The 20,000-nt window shown below is 33.3% G+C and overlaps 1 protein-coding gene across 12 annotated transcripts in view; it reads right to left on the minus strand.

Moving 5' to 3' along the window:
- Positions 1-288: 288 nt before the first annotated feature.
- LOC106867929 (uncharacterized) overlaps positions 289-20,000 on the minus strand; it is a 112,858-nt gene continuing 93,146 nt past the window's right edge. For 8 of the 12 annotated variants that reach the window (XM_089354500.1, XM_052968413.2, XM_052968406.2 and 5 more), the window contains 4 exons: positions 14,984-15,173; positions 13,242-13,790; positions 4,625-5,131; positions 289-1,837 (listed from right to left, as the gene is read on the minus strand). In XM_089354500.1, coding sequence (XP_089210626.1) covers positions 1,089-1,837; positions 4,625-5,131; positions 13,242-13,790; positions 14,984-15,173 — 1,995 coding nt within the window. In that variant the 3' untranslated portion in view covers positions 289-1,088. Of the gene's footprint in view, positions 1,838-4,624; positions 5,132-13,241; positions 13,791-14,983; positions 15,174-15,554; positions 18,547-20,000 lie in introns of those variants that run through there. The other 4 variants (XM_014912997.3, XM_089354503.1, XM_052968425.2 and 1 more) reach the window with 4 other exon arrangements.

The following is a 20,000-nucleotide window of genomic DNA, read 5'->3' on the forward strand; positions in this document are numbered from 1 at the left end:
ATATATATATATATATGAGAGAGAGAGAATAAAAAATGGTTTGTGATAGGAAAAAGCTGAAGCTAGGTTTGGAATATTGTTGTTTAAAGAAAGGCATTCTAGCCATGACCATCCCAACCTCTTTTTCAGGTATTGTGTATCTAGGACTGCATTATTCAGTGTCCCACTTTTTTTCAAAAACGTCTGAAGTGTAATTTGCATTTTTTTGCAAATGACACCCTACGCTTGTTCTGTTTAAGAAACAAAAAAAGTTAAAATTATTTCTGGTAATAAGTAAAAGAAATCATCTTGGAAACAACATCTTTATTACATGGAACAGCTTTTGCAGCAGGCTGCATCCAACATAGCTCAACATGCTGTCATACTGGTAGGTTTACAGAAAGTTACTATAAATTAAAAATAAATAAGTAACATATATAACAATATGAGAAAATAAATAAAAGATCTCACAAATAAAAGGAATATACATACATATGCCCATTTTATATACATATATAAACATACACAAGCACACATTCATAAGCATGCACACAAACACAAACATTCAAGCACATGAGCGTTTGTGTGTGTATATATGTATGAGTAAATGATACAAGTATGTTATAAATTATTAAAATAATATTGTAAAAAATAAAGCATTTCTGTGTGTAGATATAAATTCTTTCTGGAACTATGAGAAAGACTGTGTAAAAATACATTATCTCGATAAATTTTTTGCAATTCTTTAATAAAATCCAGACAAATGCCAACTAGAATGGGCACTGTTACCAGCAATAACCTAAACCATTTCACTTCCATCATACAAAAGAAAACTGAACTGATTCTACTATTAATAAATCATCATTAGTTTTTCTTACAGAAGGATGAGAGAGATTTTACAGCTTTACTTCACTGTGCTGTGGGTATGTGCAAGTATATACAAACACCCACATAGGTGCTGGTGTATGTGCATTTCTGCATACATATTAATTCATTCAATATTTATTTAGATGTTAGCTATACACTGTACATGGTATTTTATGTACAAGAATAGACAATATATACATGAGTGTGTGTGTGGGTATGTATAAGACCTTGGCAACAAAGTATCACGTAGTTGTAGAGGTTACTGCCATAGATACCTGTACTGCCGTGGTAGTAGGCACTGTCACCATCACAAGGGGTTTGGTTGTAACTGTTTGACCAACAACTTGGTTGCTGGGAAACAGCTGGTACTGGACCCGTGGAATCACATTTAACTGAGTGGCTTGGTTAAGCCCTGGAGACATATGGACAGCCGATGACATCATTGCCATGGGTGAAACAATCTGTGATACAGACTTCATAGGAGTCAATGGAACAACTGAGTGACTGGAGGAAATGCTTGATGGACTGTTAGACATTGTGGTAACAACTGAAGAACCTACATTAGTAACATTGTTTAGTATTTGTGTCCTTGTTATCGACTGCCCTAATAAAGGATTCACAGTAATAGGGCTACCAGGCAAAATCTGTGTGGCTGGTGTTGCAAGAATTTGTTTTACAGCAGACATCACTGGCAAAGTCTGCGTTACAATAGGGTGTGCCACTGATATAACATTTGTTGAAGGAGCTGTTGAAGTTGTGGATGACACCACTAATCCAGTCAGAGTATTAGATGCTTCGATAGTTTTCTTAGATTGGCTTATAGGAGTAGTCAAAGTTGCAACTTTGGTAATTCCAGACACTTTGATGCCAGTTGGTTGAAGACCTGGCTTAATAATGCTTGGAGTCATTGGAACTACTGAACGAACAGAATTTGTACTTCTTCCAAGTTGGCTCACAGATTTCAAGGTCTTTGATGCTTGAACTGTTGTAACTGAAATACACAGACAGATAAATAAGTAAATATAGATAAATATTGTAGAGAGAGAGAGAGATGGACAAAAGAAAAAGAGATTAATAAATTGGGGAAAAACTAAATAAAAGAGCACAAGAAAAATATGTAACACAGAGATAATTAGTAAGTGAAATGAATCATCATATAATTTTAATATTTTCACTCCAGTATAAATTGTAATGATGCCATTTCTTTTATTAATTACATGCTAGGATGGCTGAGACAAATAGAATATTGTGCCAATAACAACTCTAGTGTGTAATTTGTAAAATCATGTCAAGTTCTTAGTGAGAGTAGTATATAACCATTTGAATACTTGATTGAAACTTTTTCAATTCTCATGTTTCTTATGCTTATGGGAAAAGAATGAACATTATAACTTCCCATACACTATTTCCTAAAGACATTACTTTGTGTGCTTCTAAAAACCCTTGATTCCATGAGGGTATTTTTGTATTGTAAAGCAGAAAATTAAAACATTTACACAAATAAGTTAAGGAATGCAAAAATGTCTAAAACAAACTGTAATTTTAGATTTGTCACACAACCATCTTCAAAAATTGTTTTGCATGAATATTCTATGGATCATATAAATTTCAGTTATTTTTGTACATAAATGGAAGTTATTGTATGTAGAACATTCCTAATGCTAACAACTTGTCAATGTAGTATGACAACTCTCTCTGTTTAAAACAGACTGACACAAGCTGAGCAATACTACTACACATAAGTTATTCAATGATAAAGTATTTTCTGAGCTTGATGAAGAAAATCAAACCTTTATTACACACTTTTAGCAATGTAAAGAATGAGTGGTTTAGTGTAGTGTGACAGCTTGAGTAGTGTTTCGTTTATGAGTCGAGAAAAATATACTTTTTAGTTTATTTCATTGAGATGTTTAGTGCTTATGTTGAATAAGACATATGTCCCCAACGAAAAAATGTTATTGCTATTAATGTTCAGGAAGAATGTGCAGTTTAGTGTGAGGCACTAAAATTGCATGTATGTGAAGCTTGTATTACAGAAATTAAAGAGATATAAAAGGGTTATGTTAGGCTATATATGGTTAAAGGCGATGATGAGTGGATCCATATTGAAGTAAATAAAGATAGAGAAACGACCAAGCTATGAAGTATGTTCATGAAAGTAAGTAATGTGTATGTGTGGTGGGGATAGAAAACTGAAATAATTCTATCAACACTTACTATGCTATAATGACTAATTCCCTTAAGCAGGGAATTTTGATAGCTGGTTCTCTTGTCATAATCACTGTTTAACACTTGGATTTAAGGGAAATAACTCAGTATTTGCAAACATTCTCACTCATGTGAGAGGTAACACCATGAAGTAGATATGATTTTATAACTAATTAGGTATTGCTGAAGTTTGGCAGAAATTCAAGGTGGTTTAAGAACAGTTTAAGATTGTTTCCATCACATTAGAGAAGGAAAACATGAATGGCATATACCAATAAGAGGTTATGTATAAGTTTGGAGAGAAGGAGAATGAAAGCACATTGTTTTAGAGTGATGGTAACAAAGAAACAGACATTATTCACATCCAGCAATTGTGAAAGAAAAGGTATCATTTTTCACAAATTTTCTTTATTATCATGCACACTGTGGACAACAGTGACATTGATTATAGGTCTCCAATGAGTTAATTGCTGATTCACTACATCTTTGATGGTGAGAGTGACAAGAGAGTATATATGCAACTCATGAGGAATAAACAGAAGGTATTTTGTTCAACACACCAGCTTATTTGCAATTTTTTCACCTGTTTATACCTTTCACTGATTATACACAAGTATAGACATAAACATGTAAAATGATCTTACACACAATTTGTTTCTACTAAATTTTAATTACAAGGCACTGGTAAACCCAAAGTGTCACAGATCTTTGAACCATATATGATTGCAAAACAAACTTTAACTGAACACTCTACCTGCTTTTTTTGTCTGCAAAAACGTTACAGATAGATGTTTGTGAGCTGAGGAGTGGTTAGGAAAGAAGATTTAGAAAATTGAAAGAAGTTACCTAAGTCAAGATCACAGAATGCTTAGCTGCACTTAGTATTGAAATCTTATTGATTGCATATTGCTTTCTCAATGAAAGATCTCATCAATTAGCCAAGGATGCTACTTATTATGTGTTTTAAAGTATAGAAGACTTATGTAATGAAACAACAATTTCACAATCCTATGTTATAAATACCTTGCATGATACTGAAAATGTTCAGAAAACTGGTACATTTGACACAAGTGTGACAAAAAAATTAGCTAGGGTGACTTGTTTAGCTGATGCACTTCTCTACATGTAACATATTTTACACATCTAGTTATTCTTTAATTTTTTTTCTTTTATTTGTTTCAGTCATTTGACTGCAGCCATGCTGGAGCACTGCCTTTAGACGAGCAAATCGATCCCAGGACTTATTTTTGTAAGCCTAGTACCGCTAAGTTATGGGGACGTAAACACACCAACATTGGTTGTCAAGCGATGTTGGGGGAACAAACACAGACGCACAAACACACACACATATATACATATATATCAACAAGGCAAAAATATTGCTTCAATATCTTTGAAATGTTACATTGTTACCAAATATGTTATATGCCTGAACTAATTTCCTCAATGACTTCATTTTGTATAATTTAGACATGCGCTGCTCTGAGAGAAACGAAATTCTATGATGTAACAAAACAGTTGTTGGAAGAAGAGACAGACAGCAAAGGAAAGATAGAAAAAGTACACATACCTTGTGCTACTGTCGCCACAGCAACATTGGTGGTATTGATACAGTTAATACTATTATTATTGTTGTTGATATTGTTATTGTTGTTACTACTACTACCACTACTATTGTTACTATTACTACTACTATTATTATTATTATTACTATTATTATTGCTATCATTAGTATTATTGTTATTGATGTTGTTGACCAGAGTGGTGGTGGTGGTGTTGTTGCTACTGCTAAGAATAGTCTGCTTCTTTTGGGACTGACGTTGAACCACAGTCTGCTGCAAAATTTGTGTCACCGAATTGCGAGCCATATTAGGGACTAAAGTAAGCGGTGTAGAGGTCTGACCGGCAGTACCAGTTGAAACGACTGGTTTAACTGCTGCAGGTACAAGTGTTGCATTGCCAGTTGTACAAATAACAGGAGTCAGGATGTTGGAAAGCTGATGTGCTGAAGCCAGAATATTGGGTGAACTGTATGTTGTGGCAGTGGTAGCCAACTCTTGTACACGCACTGACTGAGCTGCAAGAAATTAAGATATAACATTTCATATATTTAATGCAAATATAACAAAAAGAAGAAAAAAAAAACTAGGTTAATGAAGTGCTAAATGTGTGGCAGCTGAAACAGAGGTTACTAAGCATTAAAATAAGGGAAACATAGTTATAACATTCACATTTCATATATTGAAATGACAAGCATACTACTTATAAAAAAATGTCAGAACAAATGGAAAATGAGTTAAAGTTGTACCTACATTAATGAAGATAGTAATTTTATATACCTAATGTGGAAGACACTTCCACAGGAAATGGAGTACAGAGAAAATCCAAGCAACAATTTCTAGGTAGGTTTTATATTGCTGTTAATCACTTTATACAGTAGTTGTAAAGATGCCTGTGTATACCATTATCATATCTCTTTTGCATTAACTCTATAATCCACAATAAGCAGTAGTATCTAAAATGACCTTAGATATTAGCAAACAAGAACTTAAGTTAGCATTAGTTAACATATAATGAATTGTAAATGATGACAATTACTTGCAAGTGACCATTATTTTTAATTACTAAATTATTTATTGAAATAAATGAACTTGTGGTTGTCAGCCATGCACTCAACATATCTTGAATCTACACCCCAGGTTTAACATTTTAACATATACACTTATCACACCAAGATTTAATGTCCTTTGATGAATAATAGACAAAATTGAAAGCACTGATATAATTAAGTTAATATTTAGCATGAAAATGGGGTTGAAATGAAAGAATTATTAAAATACCAAACTAAATACTCGACAGTATTTAATCTGATGTTTCCACCTTCTTAGTTCAAAACATGCAAGAGCTGGCTTCAATCATTTTAAGGTCAATAAAATAAAATGCCAGCCAGCATAGCTTTGTACCAATGTAATATATCAATATTTACCAGCATTCAAAAAGTGAAAAATTTAAAGTTAACCATTAACATTACTCTTTTTTTTTTAAATGGTGTAGTCAGGAGGAAGGAACAGCAACCTCTGCCAACCACTCACCTACTGAAACAGATTCATAGGGCTGATGTTCAATTTGAACTTATTGAAGTGGATTTATGTGGGGAAAAATGTGGGCAGTGATATCATTCCTGATGGCCAAGGCCTTGGGAAGGCAAATTGGTTGAAGGTGTGAGGCAAAACAAAATCACCCCAGCAGTGACTGTGAGAGAGACAGATACATATTTCGATACACATCACTTCCAAAATGAGATCAAATCAACCAATTTTACACTGGTGTGTAATAGTGCTCCATAAACAGAATAAAATTTGAATTATGCAATGGGCAATTTTGTTTCACCTAGCTCTGAAGTATATTGTATTTTATAACACTACATCTAAAAAGGGATTTTTCCCAAATGAAAAACTGCAGCCCTTGGCTTTTAAACAATATACATTAAGTTTGTTACATAAAAATAGATTTCACTCTAGAGTTCCTTCTGTTGCATAATTTGAATTTTATTCTGCTTATGTGACACCATTACAAACTAAGTGGATAGTTTATACACTATCACTATATATTTCAGACTGGTTGATTCAGTCTTGTTTTGGAAGAGACACTAGCACATGACACTGACAAGCCAAAACAACAGCAAAATACATATCTATTGCTCTCGAGAAGCTGCCTGAGTGATTTCATTTCACCTGATTATGAAGTATATTGTGTTTTTTAAAGAGATTGTTCCCAGACAAAAAACTGCAGCCTCTGGATTTTCAACAACACATGTAAAGTATGTTACATAAAAAAAGATTATATATATATATATAAAACAAACACACCACACACACATCCAAAAGGCATTGGGTGAAACCTCATAATGTACATTTAAGAGCTCTTATGTCATTATTTGGCTACCACGTTATTCTACAGTAAGGTATTTTCTGGGCTGGAAACACATGAGGAACTCCTCTTTGCATAAGATTAATACAAGGATAACATATTCATATACCATTGATAGTATGTATATATATATACTCAGTAACTTTAAGCTGGTATGTGGTGCAAAACCAAATGTGATCTACTATTAAAGCCTGCTATTCTCCAACCTCATTTTATATTATCCTTACATATATAACACAGCGTATACATATATCATCATCATTGTCGTTTTTAGTGACTGGTTCCATGCTGACATGGTTTCAATGGTTTAACAGGCTGTAGCAGATCTGAGAACTTCATCATGTTCCAATGTCTGCTCTTGCATGGTTTCTACTGTTGGATGCCATTCTTCATTCTAATCACCTTACAGTGTATACGGAGTGATTTTTTCAGGGTATCAGCACTAATGAGATTGACCCATTCTCTTTAATTCTGTGGGGCTACAGTGGAGATGAGGGAGCCTTTATGCTCAGATATGAGAGGTTAAAGTATGAGGGAAGGAGCCAGAACAAAAGAAGGTTTGTTTTTTCCTGCTATAGAGGAGCTACATGGCTACTCTCATTAAAGAATAGAGGGTAGGACTAATTGGAGTAGAGCTAGAAAGATAGAATAGTGGAGATGGGGCAGTGTACAAGGGAAATGAGAGATGTTGAGAGATAGGGAATGGATGAGAAGGTGAGTATAATGAATGAAGAACAAGTGTACATTAGAAGGAAGATAGGGGAGAGTAGGTGACAACTGAAATGATTGGGTAGAATTAAGGGGTGGATATAGTGAATGGTGGATAAGGGTGAGGGTGAAAAATGATACATGAGTTGGGGGAGAGGTAAGGGTGAGTAGGAGATGGCTGACAGTGCAGAAGGGGGGAAAAAAAACAGCAGAATAGCAATAATGATATAGCAGACAGGAGAAAGATGAGAGAAAGAAGGATGATACGTAGGTGAAGTGAGCCCAACCTCATGTGGGTTTGCATCTTGACATTACATGACGTTGTAAACAAGCAGCACTGTCATACCCCTGATGTCATTTGTTTCCAGCCTTCTGTGAAAATCATCTCTGACCATTGGGAAAATCATCTTACTTGGAAACTGGTAAAGGTTAGTGTGGTTCAATGGGATGGAAAAGTGGATGTTAAATGATGATACACATACATATATACGCACTCATATGACTCAAAACAGAATCTTTTATATTACACACATACATATATATATATATATATATATATATATATATATATATATGTGTGTGTTCATATAATTATATCTCCACAATGTATTGGTGAGATAAAACATGTAATCGTTATCAAAATAGCAAAAATTCGTCCACAAAGGTCTATAGTAAACTCCTTATGAATCGATCTCCTTGGTTATATATCAAAAATTTTAATAAGAGTTTTGACACTAATATCCATTTATATTGAAGTTTATTACCTATGTCAACATTTCTGTATAAGGTTATATTTAACTCTCAATTCAAGTTAAATAAGTAAATTACCTTACACATCCTCAGGGTAAAAGGTAAAGAGTAAACACCCTGAGGATGTGTAAGGTAATTTACTTATTTAACTTGAATTGAGAGTTGAATATAACCTTATACAGAAATGTTGACAGGTAATAAACTTCAATATAAATGGATATTAGTGTCAAAACTCTTATTTAAATTTTATATATATATATATATATATATATATATATATATATATATCTTAATATATAAAGCTGAAATTGTGTGTCTGTGTGAAGCCTTTTTAAAAGTTTATAGAAATCCACATTTTCCACTTTTTCGTAAAACTTTTTACATCAATGGAATTTTCTCAATGTGAACTTTCCAGTGCAGTAATTAGATTTTTAAAATTCCGTTTATTTTGTGTGATTTAAGGGAGATTTGGCTGTTGTTTCTAGCAACTTTTATATTTCATCCCTTCTACCTGGAACGCCATTCTTACACACGCGCTCAACATAAAAATATAGAGAGTAAGAGTAAAAGAGGGAGAGAGAGAGAAAGTGATACATACAACGTCATAGATTAAACTTTCATCTCAGTATTCTTTACCTATTTTTCATAACAGATATGTAAAAACACACACAACCACACATACATGACCTGTGACAACAACATACACATTGCTCTCAATCTCTATTCATTTCTCCCCCTCTTCCTCTCTCGCTCTCTCAAACGTATACACGTGTAAGTAAACACAATCATTCACATCGTGGTATATTTACAAAACATTGATGGCATAACTACAGAGTTGTATCCCCCAACTTTGGAAGGTCATAACTTTCATAAAAATGAATATTTTTTAATGAAATTTTCTATGCATATATTATTTATTATGTAGATTCCAAATATACAAAAATTTTCGGTGAAAGTGTTTTGGAAGGGGGTGGGGTACAATATTCAGAAATTCCACTTAAATTCCTCTTAACTTCCAGGAAAATGAATATTTTTTCATGAAATTTTGTACAAATGTACCTTGATGTATGTACATTTCAAAGGAAACAACTGCAGGTTATTTTTGAGAAGTGTTCCCCACTCGGTGGTGTTTCGGAGCAAGTCGTCCATATTTGTTTCATTTTTCTCTATTATGTGCTTATGTGCATCCTTAGATTTCTAATGAAGTAATAGGCAGTGAAGAGAAGCAGTCAAGAAAATTTTTAACTACCCCTATTCCTTTCTCTCCCCCTCTCTACCTCTTCCTCTCTCGCTCTCTCAAAAGCATACACGTGCAAGTACACAATCATTCAGTAAAATATAACTCATGTTCGTCAATGTTTTGTAAATTTACCACGATTTTCACTAGGGTGTTAGGGTTAGGGTTTTAGGATTAATGTTACGGTTACGTTTTTTAGGGTTAGGGTTAGGGTTTAGGGTTAGTGTTAGTGTTAGGATTAGGTTTAGGATTAGGGTTGGGTAATTGTGCGGGTGTTAATCTGAAAAATTACAGATATGTGAAAAGTACCGACCCTGCCATCAATTATAACTTTTGTTGTTCTGTTTAATATATACATGGATTATGCATCCAAAGAAGAGAGTTTGCTGAGGAAAGACAGCAACCGGTTTAAAATGACAGCCACAGACTGCAGCAATTCACCACATTCCAGTAGCTACTTTGAACATAATGCAAAATGGTGCATCAACACCTTCTGCCCAATCTGACAGAATTCTGGCAAAACTGTTTAGCAACAGATCGCCAGCAATTGCTTCATCACAAATTGCCATCCTAGCTCCTGCTATGTATAATCAGGGCAGCGCAAAAAGTTGTTTTGCACAAGCATTTCTATAGCCAATTACACGGATGAAATTTACGTATGCTTAATAATTTTACGCAAAACAGCTTTCAGACTTTCCCTATTAATTTCATCGTCTTTTGAATTATGAACATATTTACATCATAAGGGTTTTTTCATTGTAAGGCTTTCGTTTTTAGTTGATTTTCAGCTAGCAAGACTTATCGTAGATGGCATAATAAGTCACACCCGGACAAGGTCGGGTTATACTGCTAGTATATATATATAGAGGATGTGTTAACTATTTCAGAATAAAAATTTAAGAATCATAAATGGCCCAAACTTTGACTAAATATCCTCTTTTTTCAGCCCCAACATGGAAGCTTTGAACCTAATGCAGACAATGAAAAGGCATGCTGTTCTTGTCCCTTTAGCTGCCAACCACAATGATTAGGGTCAATGCAGCAGCCTACATCGAGATGCTGGAGATAGTCGTTAAACCATGGATCAAGAGAGTTGCTTGTGGGGAGGCTGTACATGTTCCAGTCTGAACAACCCAGAAGTGGATAGTCAAAAATTTTCATGAGTGTGTCACCCATAACATTTGGCCTCCTAGCTCTCCTGATTTAAACCCCCTGCACTACAACGTCTGGAGCATTGTTGGGAGGGAGACCAACAAGCATGCCTGCAATACCAAAGACTGATTGATGTCTACTATTTAGGATGTTATGGCCATATGAATAAAAATCACCTACTCAACACATTTAGTCATTTCAGAAGTTATATCAAGGCAGTAATTAAGGTTAATTAAGGCTGATGACAGCTTTATTGAACAGCATTTTGCTATGTACATAAGAATACGTGTACTAAATTCTATAAAAATATAATGGTTTTTATATTTTATTAAAATTAAAATGATGTTTTCATATAGCTCATGCACCTGTGTATACATATTATATATACTGTAAAAACCCATGTAATTTATGCACTTTTTCCCGCAAAAATAAACTTTAGGGGGTGCGTAAATTACATGAGTAGGTTGTTTCCAGAATTTTTTTGAAATTTTTTTTGTTGAAAAAAAAACAAACAAAACATACAAAACATAAACATTCATACCAGAAGTTGACTCATTTAATGTCAGAATAGGTTTTTACAGAAAAAATAATGGTTTAAATATAATGAAGTTGACTTTTATTTATGCTGGACAGTATAATGCTTACTTTTTCTGTATAAATTTAGTAAAACCATTAAATGGTTAACTACTTCTTAAAGTTTGACAATCATGCTGGTAAACATGGTCCTAGCCATATTTTACATTGCTTGTTTCTACCTATTGCAATGGAGCACCATTGACATACATAGTGATATGGATATTCCTGACTGAAAAAAATGTAATGATATGGATAATCTTGATTGTATGTTTTTATTTTTGTCTATTTATTACTAGGCACAGTTTTATGTTTGCTGTACTGTTTACACCAGTTTCAAACACTGGCTTCATTAACATTAAAATGCCTTCCGGCAGCTCTATTTCTGGATTCAAATGCATATTCAACATATTTAATTTCTCCTTTGCAGTAAACGATTCATAAGTTCTGCCCATACTGACAATAATAGGAATGACAAATTTTAAAGTTTGCTCGACATTTTATAAGTGTGAAAGGATTAGAATTTCGATACGCTGTATCAAAGGTTTTGACAAGAATAGGTGGAAAAGAACTGTTTACATAATCAATTTGATCGGTCACCTTCCACTGTTGGTTGAGTAAAGTGTCATCCAAGCTGATGTTTATTGGTAATTAAACTTAATTTGCAACACTTGTGCATATTTATCAGCTTTGTTTTTTTTTTTGGTAATTCCTATCAACAACTTTTCTTGTGATTGTGATTTGAGAAGACATACAGCAGTATGCTAAAGATCGGACATAATCTCTTATGGGCAAGAAATGTAAAATAAAGCTTATTATAAACAACACAAACACTTTGTAACCTAATAGCTTTCAATATGACACCTGTTAACCAGAAATTATCTTTATTTAATGAAAATTTAATAAAATTTAATCATAAGTAAGTGAAGTTATGCTAAATACAACTAAATTGAAAACCTTTTCCCTCTGACTATATTGGCAATTCTGAAAACTTTTGGGTGCAAATTTTACACGAATAGGAGCTTTTTGTAACAGATTTTATCCTGAAAATCACCTGTGTAAATTACACAGGTGCACAAATTACATGGTGTTTTTACGGTATGTATATGTATATGTGTATGTATATATATATATATATATATATATATATATATATATATATATATATATCGTTGCCAGAGCAGATGGGCTGGCCCCTATGCAGATGACATGTAAAATACACCATTTTGAGCGTGGCCGTCGCCAGTTCCGCCTGACTGGCCCTCGTGCTGGTGGCATGTAAAACACCCACTACACTCTAGGAGTGGTTGGCGTTAGGAAGGGCATCCAGCTGTAGAAACTCTGCCAAATCAGATTGGAGCCTGGTATCGCCTCCTGGTCCACCAGTCCTCAGTCAAATCGTTCAACCCATGCTGGCATGAAAAGTGGACGTTAAACGACGACGATGATGATGATGATGATAGTCTGAAAAAGCTTACTTAGAGTAAAACATATAGCCGTTTGTAATGAATTATTATAACTTAACCCTTGAGCATTTAAACCAGCCATATCCAGCCCAAATACTCTACCTGTTTTGTTTTCAAAGCAGCTAAATCTGGCCTCTCATACTTACCCTACAATGTCATTCTAATTTTTTCACATAGATTGGTTTAAGAAAGGAGTTTAGCATATGAAACATTAATTAATAATATCTTCTCCATGGATTAAATCTAATTTATAAAATCTAAACAAACACACATCTTGTTCTAAATAAAACTGAATATATGGTTGCACCATAACAATTTTTTTTTTTAAGACCAGTTTTCTCAAAAAAGAAAATACTTAGAAATTTCCTTACCTAAAACTGGAATTGCAGCCTGTTTTTTTGTAATTATTCTTGGTTCTTCTTTGGATTTCATTGCATGTTTATTATTTATTAATGGGCTGCCACTCCACTGTATTTTCTGTAGCTCTGGTGATGAGATCTGTGTTTTGACTTCCAAAGTTCTTGGAATTACCCAAACCTTTTTTTTGGCTCCTGTGGAAGCAGTGTTTGTGTCACAGATAATTGAATCCAATTTACTTTCACTTGTATTTGACACTGAATCAGATTGATGGGTCTTTTCCAATTCTATTACTTTAGGGGTTGTGTGTAAGGATTTGGAAAGAGACTGAGGTTTGTAATCACTGAGTGCTGTGCTTGTCAAAGGCATGACAGATGAAGTTGGCAAGGAAGGTGCTATCTTGGGTGCAGTAAATTCTTGATTCAAAATAAATGAAGAAGGCACGATGTGGTAACTCAGTGGCCTCTTCTTACCTGGTACAGTTTCTGAAACAGCTTTCACAGGTTGAGATACAGGTGTAATGCTTTCTTCCTCCACATCACTTAAAATGGGACCATTACCCTCTGCAATCAAATATCAAACACAAGGAATTAAGATTAAATTAATTTCAATTAAAAATGAAAGAGAAAACAAGAAAAGAAAGACAAAATGACAGAAAGAAACAAAGAAAAAGAAAGATACAAAATGAAAACTCATTCTCTACCCATGAAACATTTTAAAATATTAGAAATGTATTGTCATTGCAAGTTCTTTGGACATAATTTTCAGTTAGAACATGCTTGCATTTGCCATAGACATGGACATGGAAAATATGGCAGCAGCAATAATATAAACTTAACTTGAGTAATGACAGTACTCTTATAAGTGAAAATCATTACTTAGCCTTACTGATATAATAAACTGCTTTGTTCCAAAAAGAGTAGACACTTGTAGAAACAGTTAATCTAAAAATTTACATGCCAATATCAAATTTGAAGAGAAAATATATCTGAACTAAACTGTTATTCAAAAAAGGATATGAAAGACAAAAATTAACCCTTAATAGATACGAACCAGAATAATAGTATTCTGTTAATTTACTGAGCTTGTCTTTATGTAATGACTTGATCTTTTTGTTAACTTATTTCTGTCAAAATATACTGCTTTTGTTTCAGTTAATTTTGAAAATAATGAAGAATTTAGGAAAATAACTTCACTATTAAATTGGTGCTTAGAACATACATTAACATGGAATTTTGATGGAAGGTTTTAATTTAGGTCACTTTAAACATGAAATTTGTATCATAGAATGGTGCATAATCTCAGGTGAATTGGTATCAAAAGGCTTAAGAGAAATTACATTGGAATGGTTTTCCTTTGCTTTCTCAAGAAACAAGGAAGGATTTGAGCTTAGGATTGCAAGCTGACAACAAAACCAAGAGTAACAAAATGCCTCTCTTGCTTACAATGGTGAATTGTACCATACTCAGGTACCTGTTATGAACAGGGTACTGAAGATAGGATATTAAACACTGGTGTTTCTGCCAAAAGAGTAATATTTTACTAATTTAGTTAATTGTAATTTTCTGTATTTTTAATAATTGTTTTATTCTGGATGCTCCCTGAAACTGGTGAAATGACTACTATTAACATTTCACTTGAACAGTTGCAAGACTCTACCAATGTGTAAGAACTGAGATATACTTGACCTCCAAATCATATTTCAATGCAGTAGAATTTGCTTTATAGATAAATTGCCTTATTTCAGTGTACTTACCTGATGCTGTGGATGTAGAGTTGGAATCAGTATCATCATCATCATTGGTTGGAATGTCATCAATGTTGAACTCTATATTCATACGACTCAATTCCATTTTTAACTTCCGAACTGTCTCTTGAAGAGAGATCTTGTTTCGTGCAAGTCGCTGCACTTCGACTTCATAGTCTTTCTCTCGACGATGCAGAAGCTATAAACAAACAATAAGAAAATTACATGTTAGCTAACAAAAACCATTCACAAGAATAAATGAAACACTTGCAATTGTTCTTACACTTGTTAAGGCAATAACGTTAAGTAATAATAAGATACCAGATATGGTGTTAATTGACTGTACTTTCCTCTCAGAAATTTGTAAAAGGAATAATAACTGCTGCACTTTAAATTATTAAATATATTTTTACTATCAGTAAAGCTTCTGACTGCATTCCCCAACACTCACTTTTTAATAAAATACCAAACACATCTTCAAAAAAACATGATGCTACTGAACTGCACCTCATATTGCGAAACTAATGTAGAACAGCATAACAATGAATCAGAAATCTGTATTTCTTGAAATTTTATATACCATGTATCTTTTCAGCAATTCTTTTTTTCCTATACATTGATGATCTTCCCAAAACTCACAAAATATACAAACAGTGTTATATGCATATGATATCACCACACCTTAGGTATAGCTATAGAAACATTCTAACCCTACATTAACCACCTAGAAGTATGGTATGAGACAAATAGGTTACTAGTAGTACATAACAAATCCATCATTACCTTCAGAATCATCAGAAATACAACATTAAATAAAACCATTTCTCATATTCAACAAAATTTCCATTAAATCACACCCTAGCATCTTTAAAAATATGCTATATTAGGTAACAGTATTAAATACATAATGCTTTAAAAAAATGATAAGGTGGTCATTGCTGGTGCTAAAAAAGAGTATAAACCCACACTGAAGGCAAAAAATGCAAGGGATAACATGCAACAACTACAAATATTAAGAGCAGCCACAGGTGTCACATTTGGTCAACATATACAAACAACAGCATATCTGTTAGAAATATGTTAGACCCTTTATATATAATACCAGACCAACTAGAGCAGTAACCTCACTGCAATAAAGCATAACTTGCAAATAACACAAAATAGTACACTTTGCATCACTGCAGACTACACCTAAAGGTATAGCAATCAAAATGAAAAATCATTTGGATATGCAAAGCATAGAGTTATGTTTGGCTACAGAAAGCAATGCAATCCATGTCACTGCATGTATGGTTAGACTCAAATACCTAGACACATTGAAAACACTTCAGAATACAATTCTTACTACTTGTTTTCAACAAACACATAATGCATGTACACACAAATATGGTAACATCAATAATCTCAAATACTGTAATGGGATGTACTGTGAGACGTACAGCAACAGTCATGCTTTCACCTTGCTACTTTTCCGACAGCTATCACCAACACGTACAAACGCACAAGAACGGAATCGGTATGCGTACTACGCCGGGTGACGTAACGAGTATTAAATACAGATAGAATTTTGAAACGTAAATGCCAAAGAAAAGAGAATCGAAGGGAGGTAACTCTAATGTCTCTGATCCCTTCTTTAAAATTGAGTTTTTGGTCATGAACAGTTCATCAAGTTAACACATCGTAACTAGTTATTAAGGAAAACTGAATTGGGTATAGTTATAGTGTTCGAATACACAATGGCACAAGCAGGCTATAAAGATTTCGTTGTATATGCATAGAGCCAATGCAGATATTTATTAACAGAACAAAATTGAATACAAGAACCGTGAAAACCAAGACCTGACCATATAACAAGGATTTTTGAGCAATAGCATTTTAACACGTATCGTTGTTGTTTAGCCACAGGTCAGCCTCGATCGAGTAGAGCAGACTCATGACCAAAATGACTATCCCGTCATTCACCACGTATTGTGTACCCTGATTATATTGTCTAATGAGTTTGTTTACAAGGTAACAGGATACGTTAAGGGAAATTCGGCTATTATTTTTAACAGGATGAATGACTACATAGAAGCTTTCTCATTTAGCTCACTTAACATGTTTTCCTATGCTAGTTATAGCCTGAGCGATCTACTCCATAGTTTATAGTAAAATATCTTGATTATCCAGTGCTTCATCTGTGAAGCTCAGCATCATAAGATCCGGTATTATTAGTTCGTACCATGTCTGTCTCTGCTACAAGTACTCTATCAATAACTCAGCGCACTTTTTCACTTAAAATTTATCGTTAATTTGCATCACAAGTCCGTACCAGTGCAGTTACTTCTATACGCTTTGACGCTTATATTGCCAACCACTCGATGTCTCATCTTGTACTTTCATGCTAGTTAAACAAATTAACCTATGTCTCATCTTGTACTTCCATGCGAGTTAGAAAATTAACACATCCAAAGGATCATACTCGTTACAATATCCCTCCAGCGTCAGAGGCATCTCTGAAAATGAACATAATATAAGTATTTCTCATTTCACTTCTCTTTAAAGACAGAGCTTCCTCTCCCTCAAGACAAAAGAAACAAAGTTTTTAAAATTCATATAGAATTACTGTAAGTATTCCTTATAAGATTTCATTAAAAAAATTTAATTTGAGCAGAATCTCAGAAAATTTCCTCAAAATTCCTAGTATCGTATCTAAATTTCCCAATATTGAAAATTAAGCTTCCACTTCTAAAATAAATATTAAAAAATTTGAAAGTACATGCACGTATATTAGTAACAGGAGAATATTGACTATAAATTAAACAAAGCAACAGTGGTTCAAAATTTAGGAAGAAGTATCAATGCTTCGGAGAGAAGAGCTCATTAAATAACTATCAGACATGTACATTAAATCTTACTCTAAAACAATGTGATAAGAGGGGAGAGAGGGGAAGCTCGAAAATCATAAATTGTACAGTAATCTAATTAAAATTCATGGAATTAAATAAGTTGAACGATGCTCCCGAAGAACTAATTAGATATACAACTCTACCTTGTTTATCTTCTCTCAAAGGATTTAAATAAATTTCTTAAAACAAAAAATTTAAAAAACGCGTGCGAACATTATTTGTAATACGCAAAATACTAAGGGGCACCAGTAGGGAAGAGCGAACACATAGCTTTCACAATACCAAAATACTGAATAAACTAATACCAAAATACTGAATAAACTAAATCGAGTACCGATTTCAGAGCACGTTCTGTATATTATGTATACACACACACACCACACAAAATACACCCATTTTGTATACATTAATTCCTTTATATGCCTTTCTTTATATTATGTGTCCGATATTAAGTTAACTATAACAGATCGAGGGTTCTGTATTTAATAATTATCATGAAGGCTCATGACTACTTCCACTAGTCTTGCGAGGAGATTGACATTTGAAGAGCAAGTCAATGGAGATCACAGAATCACATTATTTTCTTCTTTAAAATTCCCCGTGGAAAGGTAACACTCGCTAACCCAGTTAGAATAAAAACAACAACACGTGACCATCATCGACCAATCGCCGTGGCCGATGTTCGTTTGCGCCAAGCCATGATCAGACCCATCACGTGAGCGACCGTAACTAATCAGCAGTGTAGAAATGGGCGTTCCTCCCAATTCAATCGTATCGTTTGACGTCAGTTGTTTTAGTTGTCACACAAGCATGTGCAGCACGTGATGGTGTTTCTTGCGTATTAGATAAGATCGCCGTCAGACGTAGAAATGGCCTCATATACTTATCGTTCACTCGCTTGACACCAAAACGATCACGTTTTAGTTCAAGTCAACCTTACGATCGAAAACATTTTAACTACGACCATTACATCTCCTTTAAGACAGTAGCGTGTAAAGGTTGTGAGGGGGATTTTGCTGCGATTTATGAATGCGCAGAGGGTTCATCATTCGCATGAGTATGGTATACGTTGTTGTGGAGGCAGAGAGAGAGAGAGAGAGAGAGAGAGAGAGGGAGGGAGGGAGAGAAACAAAACTGCGACCTGTTTCGCTCAAACTCAAACATGACAGTCTCAAACCGTTTTCTTTTCAGACTATTTAGGAGGACTACATTGTCCCACAGACTTCTACATATATTTATATAAAGATGTATGCGCCTATGTAAAAATGTATGTGTATGTATGTATACATGGGACAATATTGTGTATATATGGGACAATTATATACATACACACACACATATATATATATGTATATGGGACAATTATATACATACACACACATATATATATATATATATGTATATGGGACAATATTATATACATATATATATATATATATATATATATATATATATATATATATATATATATATATATACATACATATATTTATATATACATATATACATATATATACATATATACATATATATACATATATATATATATACATATATATATATATATATATATATATATATATACATATATATGCATATATATATATATACATAGACACACACACACACATATATATATACATATATATAAATTTAAAGAATAGAGTAAACGCATATTATAACTGCATACTTTTATTCCGACATATGTTTCGAAGAATTACAATTTATGCGTTCCATAGGAATCGGCGATGTTAAAAATGTAAACTTCTCTGTCAGAATAAAAGTATGCAGTTATAATATGCGTTTACTCCATTCTTTAAATTTATATATACTCAAATACCCAAAATATCAAGGAGTTTCTACCTCATAAACAGGAGTTACACCACAGTTATTTTGTGATCTTTGCTACCCTGGTATCTATTAACCAATAAATTTTATCCGAGTTATTTATTACTAGGAGAAAATAAATACATATATTAAAATATATATACATATATATATATATACATATATATATATATATATATATATATATACATATATATATACATATATATATACATATATATATACATATATATATACATATATATATACATATATATATATATATATATATATATATATATATATATATA

Source organism: Octopus bimaculoides, chromosome 1 (assembly GCF_046866305.1).
Source record: "Octopus bimaculoides isolate indiv1 chromosome 1, ASM4686630v1, whole genome shotgun sequence".
Classification (NCBI taxonomy): Eukaryota; Metazoa; Mollusca; class Cephalopoda; order Octopoda; family Octopodidae; genus Octopus; species Octopus bimaculoides.